The sequence below is a fragment of the Microcebus murinus genome, chromosome 8, assembly GCF_040939455.1.
Source record: "Microcebus murinus isolate Inina chromosome 8, M.murinus_Inina_mat1.0, whole genome shotgun sequence".
NCBI classification, from domain to species: domain Eukaryota; kingdom Metazoa; phylum Chordata; class Mammalia; order Primates; family Cheirogaleidae; genus Microcebus; species Microcebus murinus.
Genome location: NC_134111.1, coordinates 6275926 through 6299727, shown reverse-complemented (window position 1 = coordinate 6299727; position 23802 = coordinate 6275926). Strand labels below are relative to the sequence as shown.

The window sequence follows — 23802 nt, the reverse complement described above, 5'->3', positions numbered from 1 at the left end:
TGCATTTTGACAGGCCGGCAGAAATTACATAGGAGTGGGAAAAGCGTTCCAAAAGTAGACCACTGCCTGCCCCAAAGCAGTCAGCCTCATTGCAGCCCCTGGGCACTTGCTGCTATTTCACTTGTCCGGAGTTCTCTCCTCAGTTCTTTTTGCCCAAATTCAGTCCATCTGTCAAAGTCTAGTTCAAATTCTCCCTACACTAGGAAGCCACCCTGACTGCTCACACTGGTCCTTTCTTATCTGAATGTTTCTGGCACTTTCTCTTTATATATCCTTTAGCTCCCAGTCATAATCATTACCTGTTTTGTATCTATATTTTTCTTTCCTTAACAAAGTTTTTGATCTCTACTGATGCATTCTGTTGAGAACATGTGCTTTGCGATTATAGTACCACCTTAAGATATGGAACAAACTTGATAATGCTTAATGTTTTTGTACACACCAAACTGTGGAGACTGCTGTGTGAGATTTAGGAGTTAAAGCCCTTCGCTTCTTCTTTCATCTTGAAAACTTCTCAATGTGGTTCACACCAAATACCGCTCTATTTGAACAGCAAGAGTGCCTAATAAAAGCAATCCCGGAGCCAGCTGTCATCATTCACGTGGTGTTAAGTGCCCCTTCTGTAAGCACTAGCTAGCAAGAGTATTTTTGTTTAGCAAGGCCATCATAAAATTAGACAAGCAAACCATAGCAGTGTATTTGAGCAATGTAGTCTATAAATAATACAGTGTAAGGAAGCATAGGAGCACATTATTCTTATTACAATCTTGTGCTTTAAGGAAAAAAAAAAGACTAGGGTAGCTCTGCAATAGAAAGCAACTCTAGAGAAATATACAATATATCTTTGGTGACTGTTAAAGAATGTCAACAGTCCCCTGCTAATAAGATCTGCCCAGTGTACCCTCTAAGCAGCTCCTGGAGGCTGAGTTGGGAAAGCTTGTGAAGTTGGTGTTGTTTACCTGGTATGAGTGGAACAAAAAGAAAAGCCACGGTACCTGTGTTAGCTGTTTATCTGAAAGTGAAGTTATTGAAGAAGAAAGGCTTCACAGAAGCCCAGAAAGCAACACTGGAATCATATACAGTCCATATTCTGTCACTGTTTTTTATTCTTTTTGTTTCTTTCTTTTTCAAAAGTGCCTGGCAGAGACTTAAAAACAACATTGTCATTCATTTGGCTATGTCAAAAGCTCTAGCATTTTCTATGGTAGGGAGCTGCTTCCAACTTTTGCCAAATGCCATCTAAAGCCTCTTTATGAAAAAAAAAAAAGTATATCTAAGGTGTAATTTTTTTCTTCTTTGAAATTGCCCCTTGCTTATTTCTATAATAAAAAACTCTAACTAGAATCACCTAGGCTTAGTAAAGTTCAACAATGGACCAAGTGCCATGCTAGTTTTTTTTTTTTTTTTCTCTACTAATTATCTTGTTCAAATCTATGGAGAATTATATTAACATTTTAAAATAAACTATTTTCATTTTATAAAGGAGAGAACTAAAGTTTACAGATGTTAAATTACTTTACCAAGATTGTATATATAGTTAGCAAGTATTTTCATTCAAAATTATTGGGCCTTCAAACAATTTAGAAATTCTTAAAGAATTATGCTGCCTTTTGAAAGTTAAGCTAAACATCTAATAGATTTTAATGGAGCATCTCAAGGATATAGGAGAACAAAGCTAGTCAGTGCCTGGATGGTACTATTTCTAAAGCAGGAATGTGTCAAATAAAAGTAGGTTGGTAAGAAGCTAAATCTTAAAGAAAAGCAAATACATAAATCTAGTTATAGCTGAAGAACTAAATGAAGACTTTTAAAAAATCAGACATTTAAAAAGAAAAGCTCATTTTCTGGTGCAACATCAAATGGGAAATGATAGAAATGACATCAATTTCATACCCCTGAGTTCCCATAATCCTTATCTCAGAGTAGATCTGACTATTCCCTCTTATGAATGGATGAAGCTTACAAGGATGTCATATAAACTTATGCCTCTATGAATAAATACTATTGGTCTAGACCAGCACCTGGTCACTAGTGGTGCTAAAGAACTTGAAATGCAGCCATAGTGACTGAGGAACTGAATTTTTGCTTTTATTTAATTTTAATACATTCGGATTTGAGATAGCCATGCATGGCCAGTGACTATCACAGTGGGAAGCGCAGGGCTAGTTACTCTGCCAGGCCCAGTCCTCGCAAGTTTTCCATTTTTCTTGTCCATAGTTCAGCAGTTGGGACTGCACCACAGGCAAATCTGAAGGTCAGGCTTGAGCCTTAGAATTCAGATCTGATGGGGGAACCTAATGTCAACCTTAGAAGTCTAGGCCGTAGGCTGTGTTTGGCCATGTCAGGTCAGTATCTTTCACAGAGGTCCTTCTCCAAAGGCAGTTACCGCAGAAGAGAAAATCTGCTCACTATTGGACTTTCTACAGAGATCCTGGCAGAAAAGTGCTTTAACTATTACTAGACCAAAGTGTTAAATATTTTATATTACTTAAGATAATGTTATTATATAAAGTGTTCTTTTGCTGTTTCTGTTGACTAGTTCAAAGTACTTTCTAAATTAGGATACCTTTGAAACAAACACACATTGTAATCTAAATATAGGCCATCAGTAAGGCCTTGGTTTCTATTTTTTCCTAAAATAAGAGAATCTTTACTTTTTAAATTTTTTTTTAATTTCAGCATATTATGGGGGTACAAATGTTAAGGTTACATATATTGCCCATGCCCACCCCTCGAGTTAGAGCTTCAAGTGTGACCATCCCCCAAATGTTGCACATCTCACTCATTATGTTTGTATACACCCATCCCCTCCTCCGCCCTCCCACCTGCCCAACACCCGATAAATCTTTTTCCTATATGTCCACTTAGGTGTTGTTCCATATACCAATTTGCTGGTGAGTACATGCGGTGCTTATTTTCCATTCTTGAGATACTTCACTTGGTAGAATGGGTTCCAGCTCTATCCAGGAAAATACAAGAGGTGCTAGATCACCAATGTTTCTTAAAGTTGAATAGTACTCCATGGCATACATATACCACATTTTATTAATCCACGCATGAATTGATTGGCATTTGGGTTGTTTCCACAACTTTGCAATTGTGAATTGTGCTGCTATAAACATTCGAGTGCAGGTGTCTTTTTCATAAAGTGACTTTTGATCTTTTGAGTAGATGCCCAGTAGTGGAATTTGCTGGATCAAATGGTAGATTCACTTGTATCGCTTTAAGGTATCTCCATATGGCTTTCCACAGAGGTTGAACAAATTTGCAGTCCCACCAGCAGTGTAGGAGTGTTCCTATCTCTCCACATCCATGCCAGCATTTATTGTTTGAGGACTTTTTAATAAAGGCCATTCTTACTGGAGTTAAGTGATATCTCATTGTGGTTTTGATTTCCATTTCCCTGATGATCAGAGATGTTGAGTATTTTTTCATATGTTTGCTGGCCATTATTCTGTCTTCTTTTGAGAAGTTTCTGTTCATGTCCTTTGCCCATTTTTTGTTAGGGTTGTTTGATTTTTTTTCTTGGTGATTTTCCTGAGTTCTGAATAGATTCTAGTTATCAGCTCTTTATCGGATGTGTAGCTTCTGAAAATTTTCTCCCATTCTGTGGGTTGTCTGTTTGCTCTATTGACAGTTTCTTTAGCTGTGCAGAAGCTTTTTAATTTGATCAGGTCCCATTTATTTATTTTTGTTGCTCCTGTGATTGCCTTTGGGGTCTTCTTCATAAATTCTTTGCCTAGGCCAATGTCTAGAAGAGTATTTCCAAAGTTTTCCTCTAGAATTCTAATAGTTTCACACCTAATGTCCAAGTCTATTACCCAGCGTGAGTTGATTTTTGTGAGAGGTGAAAGGTGTGGGTCTCATTTCAGTCTTCTACATGTGGCTATCCAGTTTTCCCAGCACCATTAATTGAATAAGGATTCTTTTCCCCAGTGAATGTTTTTGTCTGCTTTGTCGAAGATTAGTTGGTTATATGAGGATGGTTTTATATCTGGGTTCTCTATTCTGATCCACTGGTCAATGTCCTTATTCTTGTGCTAGTCCCTAGCTGTTTTAATTACTATAGCCTTGTAGTATAGTTTGAAATATGGTAAATTGATACCTCCTATTTTGTTCTTTTTGCCTAGGATTGATTTTGCTATATGGGGTCTTCTCTAGTTCCATATGAAGTATAAAACTATTTTTCTATATCTGTGAAAAATGATGATGGTATTCTAATAGGGATTTCATTGACTCTGTAGGTCACTTTGGGTAGTATAGACAAATCTATGAAATTTGGAGTAAGAGGTAACCTGTCGGGCCAACAAAATTTGCATATTCACTCTGTAGTGTGGGTTTGGATCAGTCTCTGTCAAAGAGCAGTGGCATTACACCCAGAAATCTGTGACTATTCTTGTTCTTATTTCAAGTTTAACTGACATTCCTCTAATATTTTGCAACTCCATAAAGCTCACCTACAGAAGGAAGGAGGAAAACATACTGATCAGTCTGGTGAAGATATTTGATCCTTTGAAAATGATAGTTATTGCTATAAATTTGCAAATTGTGATTCTAGTATCATATGCCAGTCTCTTGAGAGGTTTGCTTGCATGAGTCATAATCCTGGTGCCTATGGTCCTGGAAGTCGATCAAGAGGATCAAGAGTGAATTTCAGGCCTTACAAGTTAACAGCCCACTTGAATGGGATATTTTCCAAGGTAAGGACCACCTAAAGGGGTCTCTGTAGCCAGCTAGTCACTTCATCTGAGACTTTGTACTGGCAAAAATAGCCTCACATAAAGATACACACCACACTGCAGATATTTACCTAGCACACTCTTCAAAGCTAACAATGAGTTAAAAGTTATTTTAAAATTAGACTTCAACTTTATTGGCTGGTAGATTCAAATTTTGGAATGCATAAAAGTCACTTGGAAACCTCTTTTAAATGCAGATTTTTTGTCCCTAGAACCCCAGAAGTTTTAAGTCCATCTGAAATGGAGACTGAGAATCTGCATTTGTTCAACACCCCAGGGTATCAGATCAGTCTTTTAGAAATATTGTGTCAGCAGATTAACCAAAGACATTTTTTTTTATTGATCTCATCATAATATAGTCTCATTTAAATTTCTCCTCCACAGTGGGGAACTAGACTCCTAGCTCTGTCTATGTTAATGGCATTCTGCGAAAATGATTTCTTTGTTCAAATATGTTTGAGAAATGCTAGAGTAAGAAAAGTTAAATCAGTTGCTTTACTGCAGGATTTCTGTGTGTGTGTGTGTGTGTGTGTGTGTGTGTGTGTGTGTGTGTGTATGCATGCAACCACACACTCATGAACTGTGCAAGACAGGAACTCATTGGAAGCAGGTCACCATTTCACAAATACATATGACTAGTAAACACTTCTTTCCACAGAACTGCTCATCCACATAATGTGCTTTTGGAAATGCTACCCTTGAGTAAATAAATGAGAGTTACCACCAAAAACCCCGTGTTTGTTCACTGTTGGCAGTTGGGCAGCTCCGGGAGGCAGGCAGGAGTGTGGGTAAAGCGGCTTTGAGAGGTAGCACTAAAGAGAACTGGGGGGTCATAAACTGGTACTAGCCTTCATTCCTCCCTTTTCTCTACAAAACAAACATTTGGCCTTAAAGGTAATTTCTCATGCTTCTTTTTCCTTCTAGTATGGAGGACTCGTGCTTTTGATGTGTTCATGGCCAGGTTTGCAGCCTGCCTTTTTAACTTCCACAATCTCAAATAAGCCACTTGACTGTGAGCCTCCTTTCCTGGAGACAGTGATACTTATCTTACAAGGTTGTTTTATTGATTAGTTGAAGTAATTACTGTTAGAGCCTAGCACTAAGTCTAGCATACTGAGTCTACAGTTTAATACCTGGTAGACCTGTTAACTTTATTTTATGTGTGCAAATATTTGAGCAGAAATGAAGCAAGAAAAGGGATGGAGGAGAATCTTCCCACAACCCCTAAAGTGCTGGGAGACGGCAAAGGGGCTGCGAGTTTTGCACCAGCCTCGATGCTCGGTGTGGCATCAGACAGCACCCCTGTCCTGTGGCAGGCTTTGGGCTCGGTGGACCCACAGCTCAGTGAATGGCAAGGAGTGCAGCAGTGACATCTGCCAGAGAAGTAGGAAGAGAGAGGGGAGCAGGATGAGTTCCGACTTTTTGGTTAGCCCTGCAGGAAAAACTCAAAAACAAAAGGACAGGTGACCTCAGCCATCTAAGAAGTGACTGTCAACACGGCATTTGATTCTAAGTGAATAAAAATGTGATTGATGAAGGGTTAAGGACTGAACGTTGTTGTGTGGATTATTAATTCTGGGAATTCATTTTCTGGGATAGAACATAAGTGAAGCTTAAACTGACAGGGGGATTTTTCATGCAAAGGTGAGAGACAATGACGGCAGGAGGCTCTAGGATTTATGTGTTAAAATGGAACTGTGGGAGGTTCTTTAGAAGCCATCTATAATTTTGTCTAGGACCTCCTGTTGTGCCATTACCTGGGGTTGCACCCATCACCTTGGCACATGGTCCTCTGGGAGTTCCATATTCTTACATGAGTCCTGGCCAGGCAGGCCCAGCAGAGCCAATTGCAGGCTTTCTCCAATTTAGGAAGAGAAAGACAAGTTCTTCTCTCATAGTAGGGGCCTCAGGCTGCAGAATTCAAAAGCTGGCAGCCAACCACATCCCCTGCCCCAGGGCGGAAGCTGGATGCAGGGGGACCCGGTGGATTCAACCCACAGAGAAAAGGAGACAGCAGAGGCCCCTGGTTGGATCATTTGTGTCTCGGTGCCCAGGGGCAGGGTTCTCTGAGCCCCCTACTCTCCGGCTGTGTAGAGCTGTCAGATCCTGTTTGCATTCTGCAAGCCCATGCTCTTCCATTCCCTAAAATGGCTTAAATTGGGTTTTCAACATTTCCAACTAAGATTCTCATTAATATGAGACTCTTTAGACCACATTTTTCACAGTCTTAAGTTAGATGACGAAGAATCTAGACAAGTTGAAAAAGAAAAAATATATATAATTGTAATTATGGAAAGGAAAGATTTAGTGCTTTCTGTTTGTGTTCTCCGTAATCTCCATGTGCAAGGGTCATAGCATTTTAGATCAAATTGGATTTAAAACCTATTCCTAGAACAGACACAATGTCGGCGGCCTATTAAGTTGTTGACTGGCTATAGCTGGAGTCGTTAGCAACAACCTATGGCCATCAGCATGTTCATGGCTCTGTAGCACTTGGCCCTGGTGCCTCTGCCGCCTCGCAAGCCCCAGATGCAGATCTTAACTGAACAGAGAGGTGGCAGCTCAGTTCTCTCCAGGAAGCCAGCTTTGCTGCTCAGGTGGACAGGACTCTGATGAAACAAATGAGCAAAGAGGAGGTGTGATCTTTCTTGGCTCCTGTGGTTAGTAGCAGAGAATGAAAATACCAGATCTGCAGACAGGCTAAGTAGCAAACTGAGCTTAGCAGTGTGTAAACCAAATGTCTTTCTCCATGAATTAGGAAAAAAAAAAAAAAAAAAATATATATATATATATATATATATGATCAGTTAGAAAAAGAAAGAAAAAAAAGGAAAAAATAGTTCATCTGTGTCACAAATCAACTGCAAAAAGAGTTGACAATAATAAAATTTCACACTTACATTTTGCAAGACCTTATTGCATTGCCACAATGATTCAGATTTGTTTTTATCTTGATTTTACAAATGAGGAAACTAATGCAGTGAAAGGCATAAATATTTTCAGATGTCACAGAGCTAAAAGTGGCAAAACTGGGATTTGAATTTGGGTCTCTCTAATCTGAAGCCTGAGCACCTGCAGTGTACCCTGTCACCTCTCCGAGGGAGCTCACGCTAGACTGGGGGACAAAGGGACAGCTCCACACCAGCTCTCCCCCATCCATCACAGCAAACTCCATGCCCAGACACGGAAGCCTCTAGGCACTGTCCTTAATGCTCTGTTTCTTAAATACCAGCTCCGTTTTAATTTTATCACATGACCTTTAAAGTGAAAATTACAGAAGCTTGTGATGTGCAAAAACAGATCAGCATCCTGGTAATCCAAATCCTTCTGATGTCTGCTCCCTCCATGCACGGGTTAGAGGCCGTGGCAATGGCTACAGCAGCAAGGGCCAACCTGGACAGTACTAACATCCACTGGAAAATAAAACCTAGAGGAGTCCAGATAATAAAACCCAGAGGGAGTTTGATAAACTTAATCGTAACCTGTGTCCTTCTTGGCTTGAATTATATGAGTAGGGGGTGGTATTCAATTTTTTTTCAAGATGGGGTCTGGCTATGTTGCCCAGGCTGGAGTGGAGGGGCTATTCACAGGTGTGATCCCACCACTGATCAGCATGGGAGTTTTGACCTGCTCTGTTTCTGACCTGGGCCGGTTCGCCCCTCCTTAGGCAACCCAGAGGTCTCTCACTCCCAGAGGTCACCATATGGATGCTGAACTTAGTGCAGACACCCAGTCGGCAGAGAGCACTACAGCCCAGAACTCCTGGGCTCAAGGGGTCCTCCTGCCTCAGCCTCCCAAGTAGCTGGGACTACAGGTGTGGGCCACCATACCTAGTTCAATTTTTTTTTAACGTAGTGAAATTCTTTTATTCTACCAAATAAAATTTTAGTTCTATCCATAACAAATAAGAGAAATATTTGAAGATTAAGTTAAATATTTATAAGCTTGGCCTATGAAAACAATGAAGTATTTTGACCTCCAGCGTGAGGGAAGCCAGGACACAAATTGCAGTGATAGATTAGCCTCAGCATTCATTTTATTCGGCTATTCTATTTTGATTGTTAAACATGGAGAAATCTTGATTCACACAGATACGTAGCTGTCAACTGATAAAAAGTTCTGAATATCTTTCCTTGCAATAGCATATATTTTTCAATAAGACTAATCCACAAGCATTCAAAAGTAAGTATAATTGCTTTCTTATGTCAAATTTGAGAACTATATGCATTCCCTAGAAATATAAAATCCAGATAAGTGTCTAGTCAGTGCTAACACTCACTAAAATATGCTACTATTTTGATGTCATGTTTGCTGATTCACTTGTTCCTGCTTCATTATTATCATGCAGAAAGAGGGTGCAGCACGCAGATGTCCTTGAGTATAGCTGGGTGTCAGTGGATGAGGCTGTGCAGTAGCCGTGTGCCTCCCCTTATCTGCTCTACCTGCAGAGACTGATGACACACGACAGTGCAGGGTGACATCCTGCCCCACTGGTAATGCACCCACCAGAAGATCCTATGAATATACCAGGGAAGGCAGGAGAAGATGTACATCGAGTTCTCACAGTTAACTTGGAGCACAAAACTCACATATTCCTAGTGCAGTGTATTAAAATCGGATATATAACACATTTGAAAACTATACCATTTTAATCTAAAGCTTACAAAAAAATTAAAATATTTGCCAAAAGAAAACCACCAAAAACAAGAAAAGAGGGAAAAAAATAAAACCCCACAATCTTCAGTCCCCCAACCAGCTCAACAGAATGGTTCTCGACTGGATCCAAACCAGTGCTGTTCAGTGCAGTGTGAGAACCATCAGTTCGGGCATAACCTGTGAACTTTCCATCAGTGCAGACCTCTGCATCAAGATCTTCTAGTTAACCAAAGTTTGAGAAGCACCAGGTCAAATAATAGAATTGTTCCTATTCACAGTGGCATCTGAGTGACATCCTAAAATTTAAGAATAAGACCATTACAGGAATCTGGAGAGCTCTACTGTCTGTATGTTTCCTGATTAGTCCCAATATTGCAACTAATTTGCCATGTTCCTTATGCCAAACAAAATCCTGCTAGTGCAAGGAACACAAAAACCTTTACCCAATGGATGAGAGGTGGAATAACCTGACCAGGTTTCTCTCCCATGAACTCCGGAGCCTGTCTGTGAACTGTGTGGTGTATTTCCATTCTGAGGGACCACTTTCTGAGCCATTGAGCTAAATGGATTTGATTAGAGAAATTCAGTTCTATCCTATTTAGTCAAAATGACACACACCAAGCTAATAGGAAGTTGTCTTCCTTGATGAATGCTTTTGTATATATTATTCTATTGTTTGGGGGTTGGGGGTATATTCCTTTGACCCTAAAGTATCTAGGTAGCAACGACTTCCTAACAGTTTCATAGCCTTGGGCTGCTGCTCATATTAGCAAGATTGGTATGGATGACATTGATAAATTCTTCCTGATTCTGAATGTCCTCTGCTATGAACTGACCTTTGAAGAGAGCTGAGTACCTGGTGGAGGCAAACTCCAGGTTTGCAGTAGAGTGGAGAGAGGCCCTTCGCATCGGGGAGGTGCGTGCCGAGTGCCCGCGCCCTCACGAACCCCAGCAAAGCCCCTGCGATCACTGATGTGTGCTGCAGACTCATTTGATCAGCACTGTTAGTCCATTATCTGGGCATCTTCTCAGCAACTATCCACAATTTACTCTCTGCTGGGAAGTAGACCCTGGAAAATTTAGGAAACTGACTTCTGACACTTCTCTTTTTATTCCTTAATTCCTTGATGTTTGCATCTGCTGTAATTACAGCAAATTTCAATTATAATGAAGATCCAACTGTGGGGGTAAAATGGGATTATGGTAATTGTTGGAATCGAGAGTCATAGAAATAGGTTTCAAAAGCTTTCAGAAAAGCTATCTGACCAAAACAAGATCAATGCAGTTGCCTGCTAATTAAAGCAAACAGACAAAGGAACACAACCTAGCTGATTGTTAATGTACGAGCTTCATTAAACAGCTTACATTAGTCAGCTTGCATTTTGAGGAGTATTGAAATGTTTTGTTCTTTTGTCTCTAAGGAAAGCATATATAAATTGAAACTGACCTTCAACAGTACAAAGAAGGGATAAGAATCCTTAAAAGGGGCGGTAACTCCACGGAGCGTAAATATATTCGGACTCATGTATAGAGAAACATTTATCTGTATATTTGGGGATTTCAAAGGCCTGTTAATAGGTATCGAATTTATTTGAGTCTGTTTGGAGAAATAGAGAAGAGGAAAATTTAGCCATGAGGAAAAATTATTACCATAAGTTTTTATGTAAACACACTGAATATTTCTTGATGCTGACCTATCCTTTAATAGATGGCTTTCTCTAGATGTGTTAAAGTGGAAGATTTCTGGGGAGGTGGGAATATGTGTAAAAAGTACATATGTATAAATAACTGCACTAGAAGGACAGGCACTTGGGCACACATGGTTAACCTTTGTGCTTATTTTCTTAGACAAAGGACCCTTTCTTTTAACTTTTACAGGTGACAAAATGTACCTGGATCAAAAGGGGGCTGTAATTAAAGGCAATCATTAGGAGTGCATTGCCAGATGAGCCTGTTGCAAAGGAGCAAAGGCCCCACCCATTTAATTTTATTTCCAGAGTTTGATGGGGAGATAGAGGGCAGAGAGTTAGACCTGGCTTGAACACCTGCTCTGCTCTCACTGGTGGCCTGGCACCCACGGTGCTCAGGAGCCTTATGTGAAAAGGAGACTCCACTGCACACCTCTGTGGTTATGTCTACTAGCATAGATGTAGTTATACATAGTTACACATAGTTGCTACATCTACTAGACTGCAAGGTGTACCTCTGTGGTTACTACAAGAGCTGAGACCAGGCAGCGCCCCCCGAACAGGCCAGGCAGTCCAGGTCCGTTGGTCACAGTGGCTGCCAGTGACCAGGCAACTGCCAGGCAGTTCCAGTGCCCGAGTTTCCAGGCACCCTGCCCCATCCTGTCCTTTACCTGAGCGTCTCCTCTTGTCCAGCTGGTCTCATCCCTGGGCTGAGGATATGTCTTAAGATAGTCTGCTCTCGCTTTTGGAGACCATTTCTTAAGGAGGATAAGTTTCTCTTTGCTATTGTCTAATATATATATATGTGTGTGTGTGTGTGTGTGTGTGTGTGTGTGTGTGTATGTGTGTGTGTCTTCCAGACTCACTGCAAAAACTATGAACAACCTAGAAATATATAAAAAGTGAGACAGTACTTTTATTCCCATAGTTAACCACTAGTAACAGATTGCCAATTTGGTGTATTTCCTTCGGGACCTTATATTCTGTACGTAACGACAAAAATAACAGCAAAAAATTATACATTTTACTCTGCAAATTGCTTTCTGTACTTAATAGCATAATATACATTGAAGGACTTTCCAAACTCCTTGCATGTGGATGTACTATTCATTTTAGTCATCTCACAGCATCTTAGAGTGTGATGTGCCATCATTTAACCATTCCCCAATGGTACACAGTTTTCCATTGATAATTTTTTAATAAATTTTTCAATGATCATAATTTTACATCTTTTTGTACATATGAGAAAGTATTTCTGAGACACTGTTCTACAAAATGGAATTATGGGTCAAAGCTGACAGGTCACTTGTGGCACTGTCTCGGCGTCACTGGCAAGGTGGCCCTGCGCCCCACACAGCGCACGAGCAGATAGCAGAGTTTCACGGATCGCTGCGAAGGCCATGGAGGGGCAGTGTGTCATCCTAGAAGAAACAGGCAGAAAACACAGGGAAAATAAAATGATTGACTGTCCAATATCTTAAAAATATAAATAAAATGAGGTAACACCTTTTCTGTAACATTACCAAGTAAGAAAAATAAAATAAAATCCAGAGTTTTCCAGTTTTGAACACACAGATTCATCTAAACATTGCTTAGGGAGTGTAGGGGATTTGGGGGGAGAATTTGTCTTAATAGATTAAACATAGAGGCTGTTATTGTCACCAAAAAGTGCCCATGGAGGTGACAGACAGATAACGACAAGGGAACTAGAGTGGAATTCAGCGCTCCGGGCTGTACAAATGGGAGCCAGGCTCCCAGGCCTGTGCAGAGCTGAGGGAGGAGCCCGGCGGCCCCGGTGGTGTGGGTGGCAAAGGCGGAATTTCAGAACAGAATGAAGAGTCAACACAGGTGCTGATGCCAGTGCAGAGCAGACTGTTAGCAAGGTTTATTTTTGGTTTTAAAAAAGTCAAATTGAATTTCTTAAAATGTTAAAATCCTTGTTCTTTAAGTTTCTTTTATTTTTTATTAATTCAGCTTATAAAATCTTATTCTATTTATAAGTCTAGCAGATTTTAGCAATCAGGCCTAGGGGGCCTTTGGAAATGTTTAGTCCTATATTTAGTTGTTTAGGTACTCTCAAATATTTTAAGCTACATTTATAATATATTTTATTAAATTTTCAGATACTTCAGCTTACTGCATTAACGAACAAAATGTGGCAGATACTTATAAAACTTAAACATTCGGAGAATGACCATTTAACTTGAGTGACCTTAATTCTACCTTAGATGTTCTGCTAAGGAAGATTTCAATTAAAAGTCTAAATCAGTTGCCTCACACATTTTAAATTGAAGTTTACAAGGATCACACTCAAAAAGGTCAAATTCCCTTAAAAATTGCAAATCAGAAGAGCTATTAAAAATATTTTCAAAGTTTTATTATCATCTCTCTATAAGGTAAAAGACCTACAGCAGTCCAATTCAAAGTTTCATCTTGGCAGGGGACTTTTATAGGAAGAAAGGAGAATGTAATAATTCTTCTTAGACTTAATATTAATTTTTTTATAAAAATTATAACCCAGTTAATGATTATTAGACTATAAGACTTGGTGCAAGACATTAAGATTCTAAGTAAGATTCTTTGTAAGATTGACAGTCGAGGGATATTGAGTCTTTTTTTTTCTTTAGCTGGGCTACAGTAATCATTTAATCATTGAGTCTTAATCCTATTAAAATCTATCATAAGTATGCTAAAGTATTTTCTTTAAAGTTGGGATGCTAATTTCTTCCCCGTATGATGGAAATTACATTGCACAGAAGTTCCTGACCAAAACCAGCTGTGGAACCATTTTTCTCTTTCAGTATCCTATTTCTTCTTTACCCCCAAACATTCATACTATGGTTTTGATTATCTTAAACTTTTGAAACTGAATTCAGAAATTTCTGGGCTTAAAAATTGCATACCTAAGGAAGACTCTTAACATGGTAAGTGATGCAGATTTGGGTGCAATCCTTGTTGGTGACTCTGGTGGGGTATGCTGGTCCCAGTGAGTAGATACACAGCCGAGGCTTCCATAACATCCACCACTGGCCATGAAGCCCATATCTCTGGATTCACAGACCAAAGATGGATCTGTTAATCACACAGATGTACTTAATAGGCATTGACGGGCTCTTGCATCTTTCTGCATGTATGGGAATCACTATGCAACTCTTAAGTTTATTTTGCAACTATGCAAAATAAACAAGTTTATTTTGCAAACTATGCAATTCTTAAGTTTATTTTGCAAAGTTTATATGCAATAAAATGCTGGATAGGTTAAATGGCTTTGTCTGGCTTACAATGATATAATAAGATCCTACTGAAAGTAGGCAGAGCCCCAAATTTTCTTACGTTAGTATTAAGAACAATGAAGCAACCACTTTTACTCAGATAGGCTTAAGACACAGAAAAAGTCTCTGTCGTCTGAAATATAAAAGCAGGACAGGGGCAGGGGCTATCTTCTTGGTTAATCTATTTTAAATAGTTCACAAATTAGCAGTGAAGAGAGATTGAAAATGGAATTGAAACCTCCCATTCTCACTGTAGAGAATTTACAGAATGAATCGTACATTGTTATGCTAATTATGTAATAAATATGTATTTTATTCTGTAGTTCAGTTGTATATATTTCCAATTAATCCATTTGTCATATTGTTAAGATTTCTTTTCCTACTAAAAATATCTTTAAAACATCTAAGCTTACAGCTCCAAGTTCCATAACAGTATCTGGAATCACTAGACGAGCTACCCAAAGCTGCCCACCCCCGCTCTGGCAGGAGTCATGCCCTTAGTCGGATGCCTAGAGCTCACTGCTAAGGAGATGATCTGGCATTTGGTAGAAGGAGGATACACACACAGTGCTTTGGTGACAGGTGGCATGGCTCGCCTTCCTGACTCTGTCACTTCATACTTGGACAAGTTATTTACCCTCATCTAGTCTCACTTTCTTCATCTATACAACAGGAAAAGTACAACTGTCAAAGCAACATCTTAGATGTGATCGTGAGCACGTGTCAAAGTTTTCTTCAAGCTCGTTGGCAGGAGAAAAGCCCTTAAGAAGGCAGAGATCTAGATTGCCTCTTAGTAGGAGACTAGACAGAAAAAAATTATGCTTGGTTAAATATGATTGGGATAGTCATAATGCTGGTTTAAGATTATTACATTTTTGAATATCTAGTTACAGGTAACAAGAGTCAAGGTAAATTGAATTTTTCAGCAGAGTTTTCTCTCGTTAAAACCTATCAAAAATTGCACACAGATTTCATCAGGAATGCTAGATATTTCCCAAAAGGAGCTCTAAGGTGCATCATACAAAAGGATTCTGCTTCTTATCCAATTTAAGGACAATTATCTTTCTAAGTGCTTAGGTGATGAAGCTGTAAGGACCCAACAATACAGCTCAATTGTCATAAGTAATTAAAAAGAATCGCACCATTTACTTGCATTCCTAAATGACTACTAAGAGCCTCCAATTCACGGTACCCCTTGAATCTGTGTTTCTCTCCCCTCTCGCAATTGCCACTCCCCGAGGCTGCATAGAAGGTTCTCTCTTTGCGTGTTCCTATTTCCTCACCGTGTAGGTGAGGCTCCTGTGTCTCCTCTTTCCCAGGCAGCTCTTGCTGTGCTGCTCAGGGGCAGCCGGGTCATTGTACACAGGTGAAGGCCAGAGGGACAGTGGCTGACTGAAGAGGCTTAGCTAGCAGGGGCAGTCCCAGCGGGCTCTGCACCCCAGAAATGTCTGTCCGCCCACCCACTCAGTTTGTCACCCACCCACCCACCCACTCAGTTAACAACCGTTTGTTGAGTGCCTGTCCTGCTTTTTTTTTTGACACAGAGTCTTTGTTGCCCTGCCTAGAGTGCCGTGGCGTCAGCCTAGCTCACAGCAACCTCAAACTCCTGGGCTCAAGCAATCCTCCTGCCTCAACCTTCTGAGTAGCTGGGACTGCAGGCATGTGCCACCATGCCTGGCTAATTTTTTCTAATAGATAATCTCTATTTTTTTTAGTAGAGACGGGGTCTCACTCTTGCTCAGGCTGGTCTTGAACTCCTGAGCTCAAACGATCCGCCGGCCTTGGCCTCCCAGAGTGCTAGGATTACAAACGTGAGCCACCACGCCCGGCCATGTCCTGTTTACTTTTGTGGGCACGTCGGTGAACCAAACAGACACCAGGCAATGCTCATATGGAGCTTACGTTTGTTTTCAGGGAGACAGGTGGCCAATCACCCTGTAATACAGAGTATCCAGTGTGTTCCAGGGTAGTAAATGATAAGGACAAAGAAATGTGGTAGGGAAAGGGGCTGGAGGTATGCAGTGAGGAAGGGTTGCGACTTTAAATAGCATATGGTGTGAGGCTCCTTGAGAAGGTGACAGTTGAGCACAGACTTGAGCTAAGGAGAGGCGACAGACCGCACGGACATCTGGGAAGAGCATTCTGGGGAGAACCGATTTCAACGCGAAGACCCTGGGGAAGGAGCGCGCTGGTGTGCTTTGTGGACAGCAAAGAGCTCAACATGGCTGGAGCAGCGGTAGAAAGGGAGAGGAGCAGGGTGAGTTCAGAGAGTTCAGGAGCGTGCAGAGCAGTAAAAACCAGTAGGTCATTTTGAAGATGTTGCTTTTACCCTGAAAACAATAGGGAGTCAGTGGCGAGGGCCTTCATAAGATCTGCCGTAGGGTTATAAAGGATGCCCCTTGCTCTTGTGCTGGGAATTGAGTGAGGGGTCAAGGAGGGAAGCTGGGAGACCAGTGAGCTGATAATTGCTGCTGCTCAGGTAAGAGGCCCTGGTGGCTCAGGCCGCAGCTGCGTCAGGGGAGGGAGTGAGAGGCGGCCGTGGGCAGGGCAGCTCATGAAGGAGCAGCCAGAGGGCTCACCCACTCCACATGCAGGCTGAGAGGACAGATCTCCAAGTTCCAGGGCCTGGACATCGGCCAGGACCATGTTGCCATCCAGTGCGATAGTGAAGGGTATGGGTGGAGCGCGTGGGGGGAGAAGATCAGAAAGTCAGGTTTGGGTATACGAAGTTCTGAGTATCTGTTACACACCCCAGTGGAGCTGTCCGGCAGGCAGTCTGGAATTAGGAGAGGACTGAACTCAAAATACAAGCTTGGAGGTCCCTGGGATGTAGTCGTGAGATTTGCTCTCACCCTTGCTCAGTAATCTGATTTTTGTTTAGAGAAGCCAAAAATTTTTATCTCTTCTGTGAAATTTTCCAAATTAAAAACAAACCGACCGACTGCATTTTCCCCAACTATCCTGACTCCCACGGCTTTTCTAGCACTCTCCCAGGCCCCTCTGCCCCGGCCAGGAACTTCAGCTCAGCCCCAGCTAAAGCTAAATTACAGGGAAATAATGACTCTGATCTTTCTGGAGGAAAACTCAGGGGTCCTTTTGTTCTTCCTAATGCCAGTCTAGAGAGAATGTTTCCTGCTGGAAGTATGCTCCCAGGGTGCTAGCAATTGGACTCTGGTTTAAATTCTAAGAAATTTCTGCCTCTAGTCTAAAAAGTGGCTCAATTTCCTGTCATTCTATAAAACTCACCTCCTGCTTTGAAGCAATTTCTTTTTTTTTTTTTTAAATCTTATTAACTTTTATTTTATGGCTCAGAAGATCATCTCTCTTAATAAAAGTTTCATGTATACTTGATGTTGAGCATTTTTTCATATGTTTGTTGGCCATTATTCTGTCTTCTTTTGAAAAGTTTCTGTTTATGGTTTTTGCCTACCTTTTAATGGGGTCGTTTGATTTTTTTTTTTCTTGCTGATTTGCCTAAGTTATTTGTAGAGTCTAGTTATCAGCCCTTTTTTGGATGTACAGCATGGAAATATTTTCTCCCATTTTTCAGGTTGTCTATTCACTCTAATGATTGTTTCCTTGGCTATGCAGAAGCTTTCTAATTTGATCAGGTCCCATTTATTTATTTTTCTTGTTGCTGTGATTGCTTTTAGGGTCTTCTTCATAAATTCTTTGCCTACGCTAATGTCTATGAGAGGTTTTCCAAAATTTTCTTCTACAATTCTATGGTTTCACACCTTAGGTTTAAGTCTGTTATCCACTGTGCATTGATTTTTGTGAGTGGTGAGAGGTGAGTGCGGATTCTGTTTCTTTAACTGTCTCCATGGCTATGCTTCAGCCTTTAAAGAGAAATATTTTGTTCCTTATCATCTCCTGTGAACAAGCAAATACGCCACAAAATAACAAAACGGGGCCTGAACCATGTATCCCTGGAGGCTGAGCTCTACCACTAGAGTCCCTTAGACCACTCTGGGTGAACCTTCTCACCTTATCTATTACCTGGATTGTCCCAGCCCCACCCAGCACTGATGCTTCTCCTTTGGAAGATATTTTGATTTGGGAGGAAATTATAAATTTTCATATGATAATGACTTTTGGCCTGCGATGTTTTTTATCTCCTTTTGTTTCCAACTATTCTCTGCCTTTCTTTCAATTGTGTTTTTCATTTTCCTTAAAGCTATGCACATTCTGCTTTTATACGAGGCAAACAGCTTCCAGTGTGTCTGCCACACCATCTTAGCCTTTACTGCGGTGCATCTCGGTACTCGCTTACCTGAGCTTCCATAAGTCTGAGGAAAGTTATTGTGTCCATGCTGAAAGCTGTTTTGTTAGACATTGTGCAGGAAAGGAAGCCACGTCCACCCAGATCCGGTTATATATGCAATATCATTAGGATTTAGAAGGTAATGTTCAGAGTGATTATCTCCTAGCAATTTGAATTAAGGGCCTTACACAACTAAGAGAGTGAGTCCCTCACATGTAATGCACTCTTTTCACCACAGTAGCTCTGTGCTGTGCTTTTTCTGGGTTCGTGTCTTCAGTGCTCAGTTTATGCCAAGTGGAGAGAAAAAGAAACAAAACACCAGTTAAAATGAACTGATTAAAGAATATGGAAATTATACTCATAAAACTGCCCTTTTTAAACAAGGAAATTGGGCTCATGCATCTTTTATTTCAAGCATCTACTTTACAGATGAGTTTTTCTAATCACAATGTGCGTTGAACCAAAATGAACCAAGCTCGAAGGCAGCCCAACAAGTGCTCATTCATTTTTTTTTCCATTCTAAGAATATTAGATTTCCCATACCCAAGGACTCTTTTTTCCCTCCCAGAGATACATAATTGTTTTTTTGAGCGACCAAAGACGAATAAGTTTCTGGTCTACATTTTTGTTGCTAAATTGAGTTTATTGACACTGCAAAATGAGGTCCACATGAGGCTTATTAAAGATGTGTTCAAACTGCCCAGATATTTTTCATTGGTTTCCCCCAAGCCCCTCCATTTACATGCCTCACTCTACTTGGTAATCTTGAGTTTTACAGGTATTTTAAAGTGTAGAATATAAGAAAAATGGGGGGGGTGGTAATTATAGGATGCTGTTTCACAAAAAGTTAAGATTCTATTAGTTGAAAGTAAGAGAATCCCAACTCGAGCTAGCCTGATCGAAACCAGGATTTTTCTGGAAAGGTCTCTGGTTATCTCACAGAATCCAGTATAGATTAAGGCAGCTGGCTGGCCCAGACATTTGGGGCTGCAACCAAATCTTGAGAGCAAGAGCCGACCACAGAAAGGCTTTCCGGGTGCCATCCTCTTGCCGCGGGCCGTGTGCTGCAGGTTTGTGTCCTTGTTCTGTTCCTGCCGCACTGCAGGCGAACGTTCTTCTGGCTGAGGACACAGCCAGAGAATGTCTAAGTTTTGTTATCTTACAGCTTCGGCCACCAAAAAGAGGCAACCCTGAACTTCCTTGGTGCTGAAACCAAAAGAACTAAAGGATAAGCACCTACTGGCTATGGTTTGCTCAGTTTTTCATGCTTAAAATAATAATTTTTTTGTTGGGAGGGAGCAACATTGATACCATTATTTGCTGATCATGGAAATCTGTGTGTGTGAGAGAGAGAGTGTGTGTGTGTGTGTGTGTGCACGCGTGTGTGTATTGGGGGGAAGTAAGGTGGGATGGGGCAAAAGCAGGTATAGAGAGGTCACAGAAGAACTTGGTAGCTCTAGCTCTCGAGGTTTCCTTCAGGGCAAGCCCGGAAGAGAGCTCCTACCTCGGATCTTGTAGATGGGGGCCCGATGCTCTGAGTTTACGGCACTCCCTCCACGGCAACAGCTCAGAGGGGGACAGGGACTGCAGGTCACCTGAGTGACAAGCCTGTGTCCTTTCATCTCCCCCAAGACCAGGAGAGCGGGTGGGAACCAAGAGGAAGTATAGAATTTGGAAAGGGAGTGGAACACATTTTTTGTTTATTTGGTTGGTTGGTTTTTGTGAACAGATGCCAACGCAAAATTCAAAATCGCTGGGTATTTTTTCCTGTTCTTTAAGCCATAGTTGGAGCCATGAAGTTATCAACAAACTTTTCCCAAACACAAGCCCTGTCAGCACAATTGTATGTTTGCTGTGCTGAGCAGAAAATTTCTAATAATACGTCTGAACATATGCAGGGATATTAGTTTCTGGGCTTTGAAACAATCTCTGCTGGAGGGTTTTCCACCTATATAGGACATTTAGAGTAAATCATCCTACTTTTGCTGCCGCAGATTGTCAGAGGCTCCGCAATGAACCCATTTATTGTATTATGCCACTTCTGCAACTCCATGGCTAGAACCTCTCTCTTTTTAAATTCATAGAATTTTTTTTCTTTGCTCTCTCAGACTCTATGAAGATTGTTTTCAAGAATTACAGTATTTATCATTGCTTTTACTCCTAATTTTATTCACTACATTTAGTGAGCACTTGCCAGGCCATCTCGTAGTGGCAGGAGTCTAAGAGGCGCAGAGAATGACCCACAGGCTCCAGGCAATAAATGATATTGGGACTCAGATATCAGCCTCCCAAAGGAGTGAGCATTGCCTTCCCCCTGCAGTCCAAGTAACTCTTGATATTTTTCCTTCCCACCATTTCTGAAATTTATAGAATGTGTATTTTATTTTGTTATATTGATGCTTCATATCTTAAATTTTCCCTTAATCTTATCCCAGTCTATTTAAAATCTTTTTTGTCCACATGATTCATTGTAGTTTTATGATATGGCCTATTAACTTTGTGTACTACATGTTTCCTAATTTTCTAATGTTGGATGCTTACATTGATTTACCATTGTGAATATCATCATTGTGAATAACACTAATTAACATATATAGTTTATATATTTTAAACACTATCCTTAAGAGACAGTCATCTAAGTGTGTTATTAATTCAAATTATATGAATGTTTTGGAGAATTCTTAATGCAAGTGGTGAAAATATTTTTTTGAATAGCTGTATTGTTTTGACCATAAGTCAAGACAACCTTATTTTAAGAATGGCATTTGGCACTTTTAAAAATGATAGAATTTCTTTGTATGTTAGATGAATGGGTATCCCCTTTACAAATTTCATGTTCCCCTTGTGTAGTTTAAAATAGACACTTGGCCATCCCCTAAAAGAGGAGCATGAGGCCAGTGACCTCAATTATCTGACCTTCTCCTCTTTCCCTTAAAGATGCAAAACCATTCAAAAATGTAAAAGTATTATGTTTATACATTTTGTTCTATTGTAAATGGAAAACCTCACGGATTGTGAACACTTCAAACTAACTTTAAGTCACCACAAATTTGCCCCAATATTAAAATCCTTTACTTAAATACCTAAATCCACTCTGAGACTTCCATTATCCACTAAAGCAAGGTAGAGCTGCTTCTTGCGGTAAAACCATAATGATGCGGAAAATGTCGGCGCCGGGACGCGGCCACTTGCCGCGTCCTCCTAGCTCCGCATCTCCGCGGGCCAGCGCAGCGTGTGGCCAGTTGGAGGGCGAGCTGCTCGGGCGGGCCCTGAGGCTTAGTGCCGCTGGGGCCCTGCATGCTCGAATGCTCCCAGGCCTGCGTGCCACTGCCTGTTTCTGGCCACGCTGCTTGCGTGATCCTGAATGGGTAATTTTTGAATCCCACTGTTTTGATTGGATGTTAAAGCTTATAGTTGATTGGACGCTTTTTGAGCCCTACCAAGGGTATAAAAGCAGGAGGAGAACAAAGCGGAGGGGGCAGAAGAGTCAGAAGATCGGAAGAGGGGAAGGGAGCTTTAACGCTAGGTGTGCTGAGCTTGCTGTAGACGAATAAAGGCTGTTCTCCAACTCTTCGTGTGCCGCTCAGTTCTTTCCCTGGTCAAATGAATAAGAGCTGTAAATGAATAAGAGCTGTAAATGAATAAGAGCTGTAACAAGAGCTGTAACGCTAGCTGTACACACTGCTGCAACAATAATATTAGTATTATTTTGATGTCATTTAAGTCTGACATAGGTATACAAGTACAGCAAATTAATTTCCATTATTAATTCATGCAGTTGGCTACCAGACATTTTTGTTTTCCCCTTTATGTCAACTGATTGGGTTTACTTTGTTTACTTTTGTGTTTTCTTCCATTAGGTGTTTGCCAAACTTCTGTGAACACGGAGGAAGCTGTTCCCAGTCCTGGACTGCTTTCTATTGTAACTGCAGTGACACAAGTTACACTGGTGCCACCTGCCATAACCGTGAGTAGATTTACAGTTTGCAGACAAAAGAGTTAGCAGAACTTCAGGAATACCATCGTTAATGTCAGGATGTATATGGCGTGGGGTGGGAACTTTTTATTCATTTATTCAACATGTGTTTTTGAGAGAATACTATCGGCAAACACTATGGTGGGCACGGGGAATACATGGATATAGGCCGTGTGCTCACGGAGTTCCTGATCTAGCAGCAAGGCAAACAGGAAATGAGGCAATGGCAATACAGCTGAATGTGTGTTGAGGTAGAGGTAACACAAGGGAGACTCTTAATTCAATTGCGTTGTCTTGGTGGCCTTAGTCATGCTGCTGTAATAGACAACATCTCAGTGCTCTAAGTAACAAGTGGCCATGCCATATCTATGTTACATGCCCATCACACATTGGTAGGGGCCCTTCTTCCAAACTGTCTTCATTCCTGGATGGTAACACAAGTTCCATCATCTGGAATGGAAGTATGGTAGGGAGACAGAAACAAAGGGAAGGAAGCTAGCATGTGCTAGCTTTTAAAAGCCCCTACCTAGAAGTAGCAAACATGACTTACACTCCCACATTCCAGTGGCCAAATAAAGTTGCATGGGCACACCCAACTTCAGTAGGAGCCACGATGCGATTTTACTGCAGAATGTGAAACAACAGATCAGGAGTTGGTGATAAGTGCTGATGGCTACCTGTCAATTTCAGTGTTACAGCAACTCCATATAGAAAGTCTGAGCTGATCTTGTAGTAGGAATATGGCATGAGTTGGGGGGAGGGGAGAAAGAAAAAGGATACTTAGAAGAAAAGAAACAAATGGAGACATAAAACATTATGGTCTTCTGCAGAAACTCTGAATCTGCAAGTACTGGTAGTTCCCCAGGGCTGGGGGATGCTGAGGTGAGGGGGAGTGGGGACAAGGGGCAGAGTGAGGGAGGCTAGGCTATACCAACAATGAGGAATAAGGAGCAAAAATAAGTGAAGAATATGAGCCCAGATTCTTATAACTTTATTACCTCATTGGGACCACCAAGCAAAAACATATGACAAAATAGAGAAGAGCCTCCATTTGGAGAATTGTATGCCTAACTGGGTGAAATACCCTAAAGTGTTATTGAGAAAGGCATATCTGAAAGTTCTGGCTGTAGTTGTAGGAGATATCATGGAAAATGAGAAATTTGAAATTGGCTTAGAAGGTAGAGGGTTGAGAGAAGGATCTTTTAGA

At 40.9% G+C, this 23802-nt stretch overlaps 1 protein-coding gene across 1 annotated transcript in view; it reads left to right on the top strand.

The window, feature by feature from the left end:
- Positions 1-23802, top strand: part of CNTNAP5 (contactin associated protein family member 5) — a 772432-nt gene that overhangs the window by 444237 nt on the left and 304393 nt on the right. The window contains exon 11 of the mRNA XM_012755965.3: positions 22480-22586. Within this exon, the coding sequence (XP_012611419.2) occupies positions 22480-22586 (107 nt within the window). The remainder of the gene's footprint in view (positions 1-22479; positions 22587-23802) is intronic.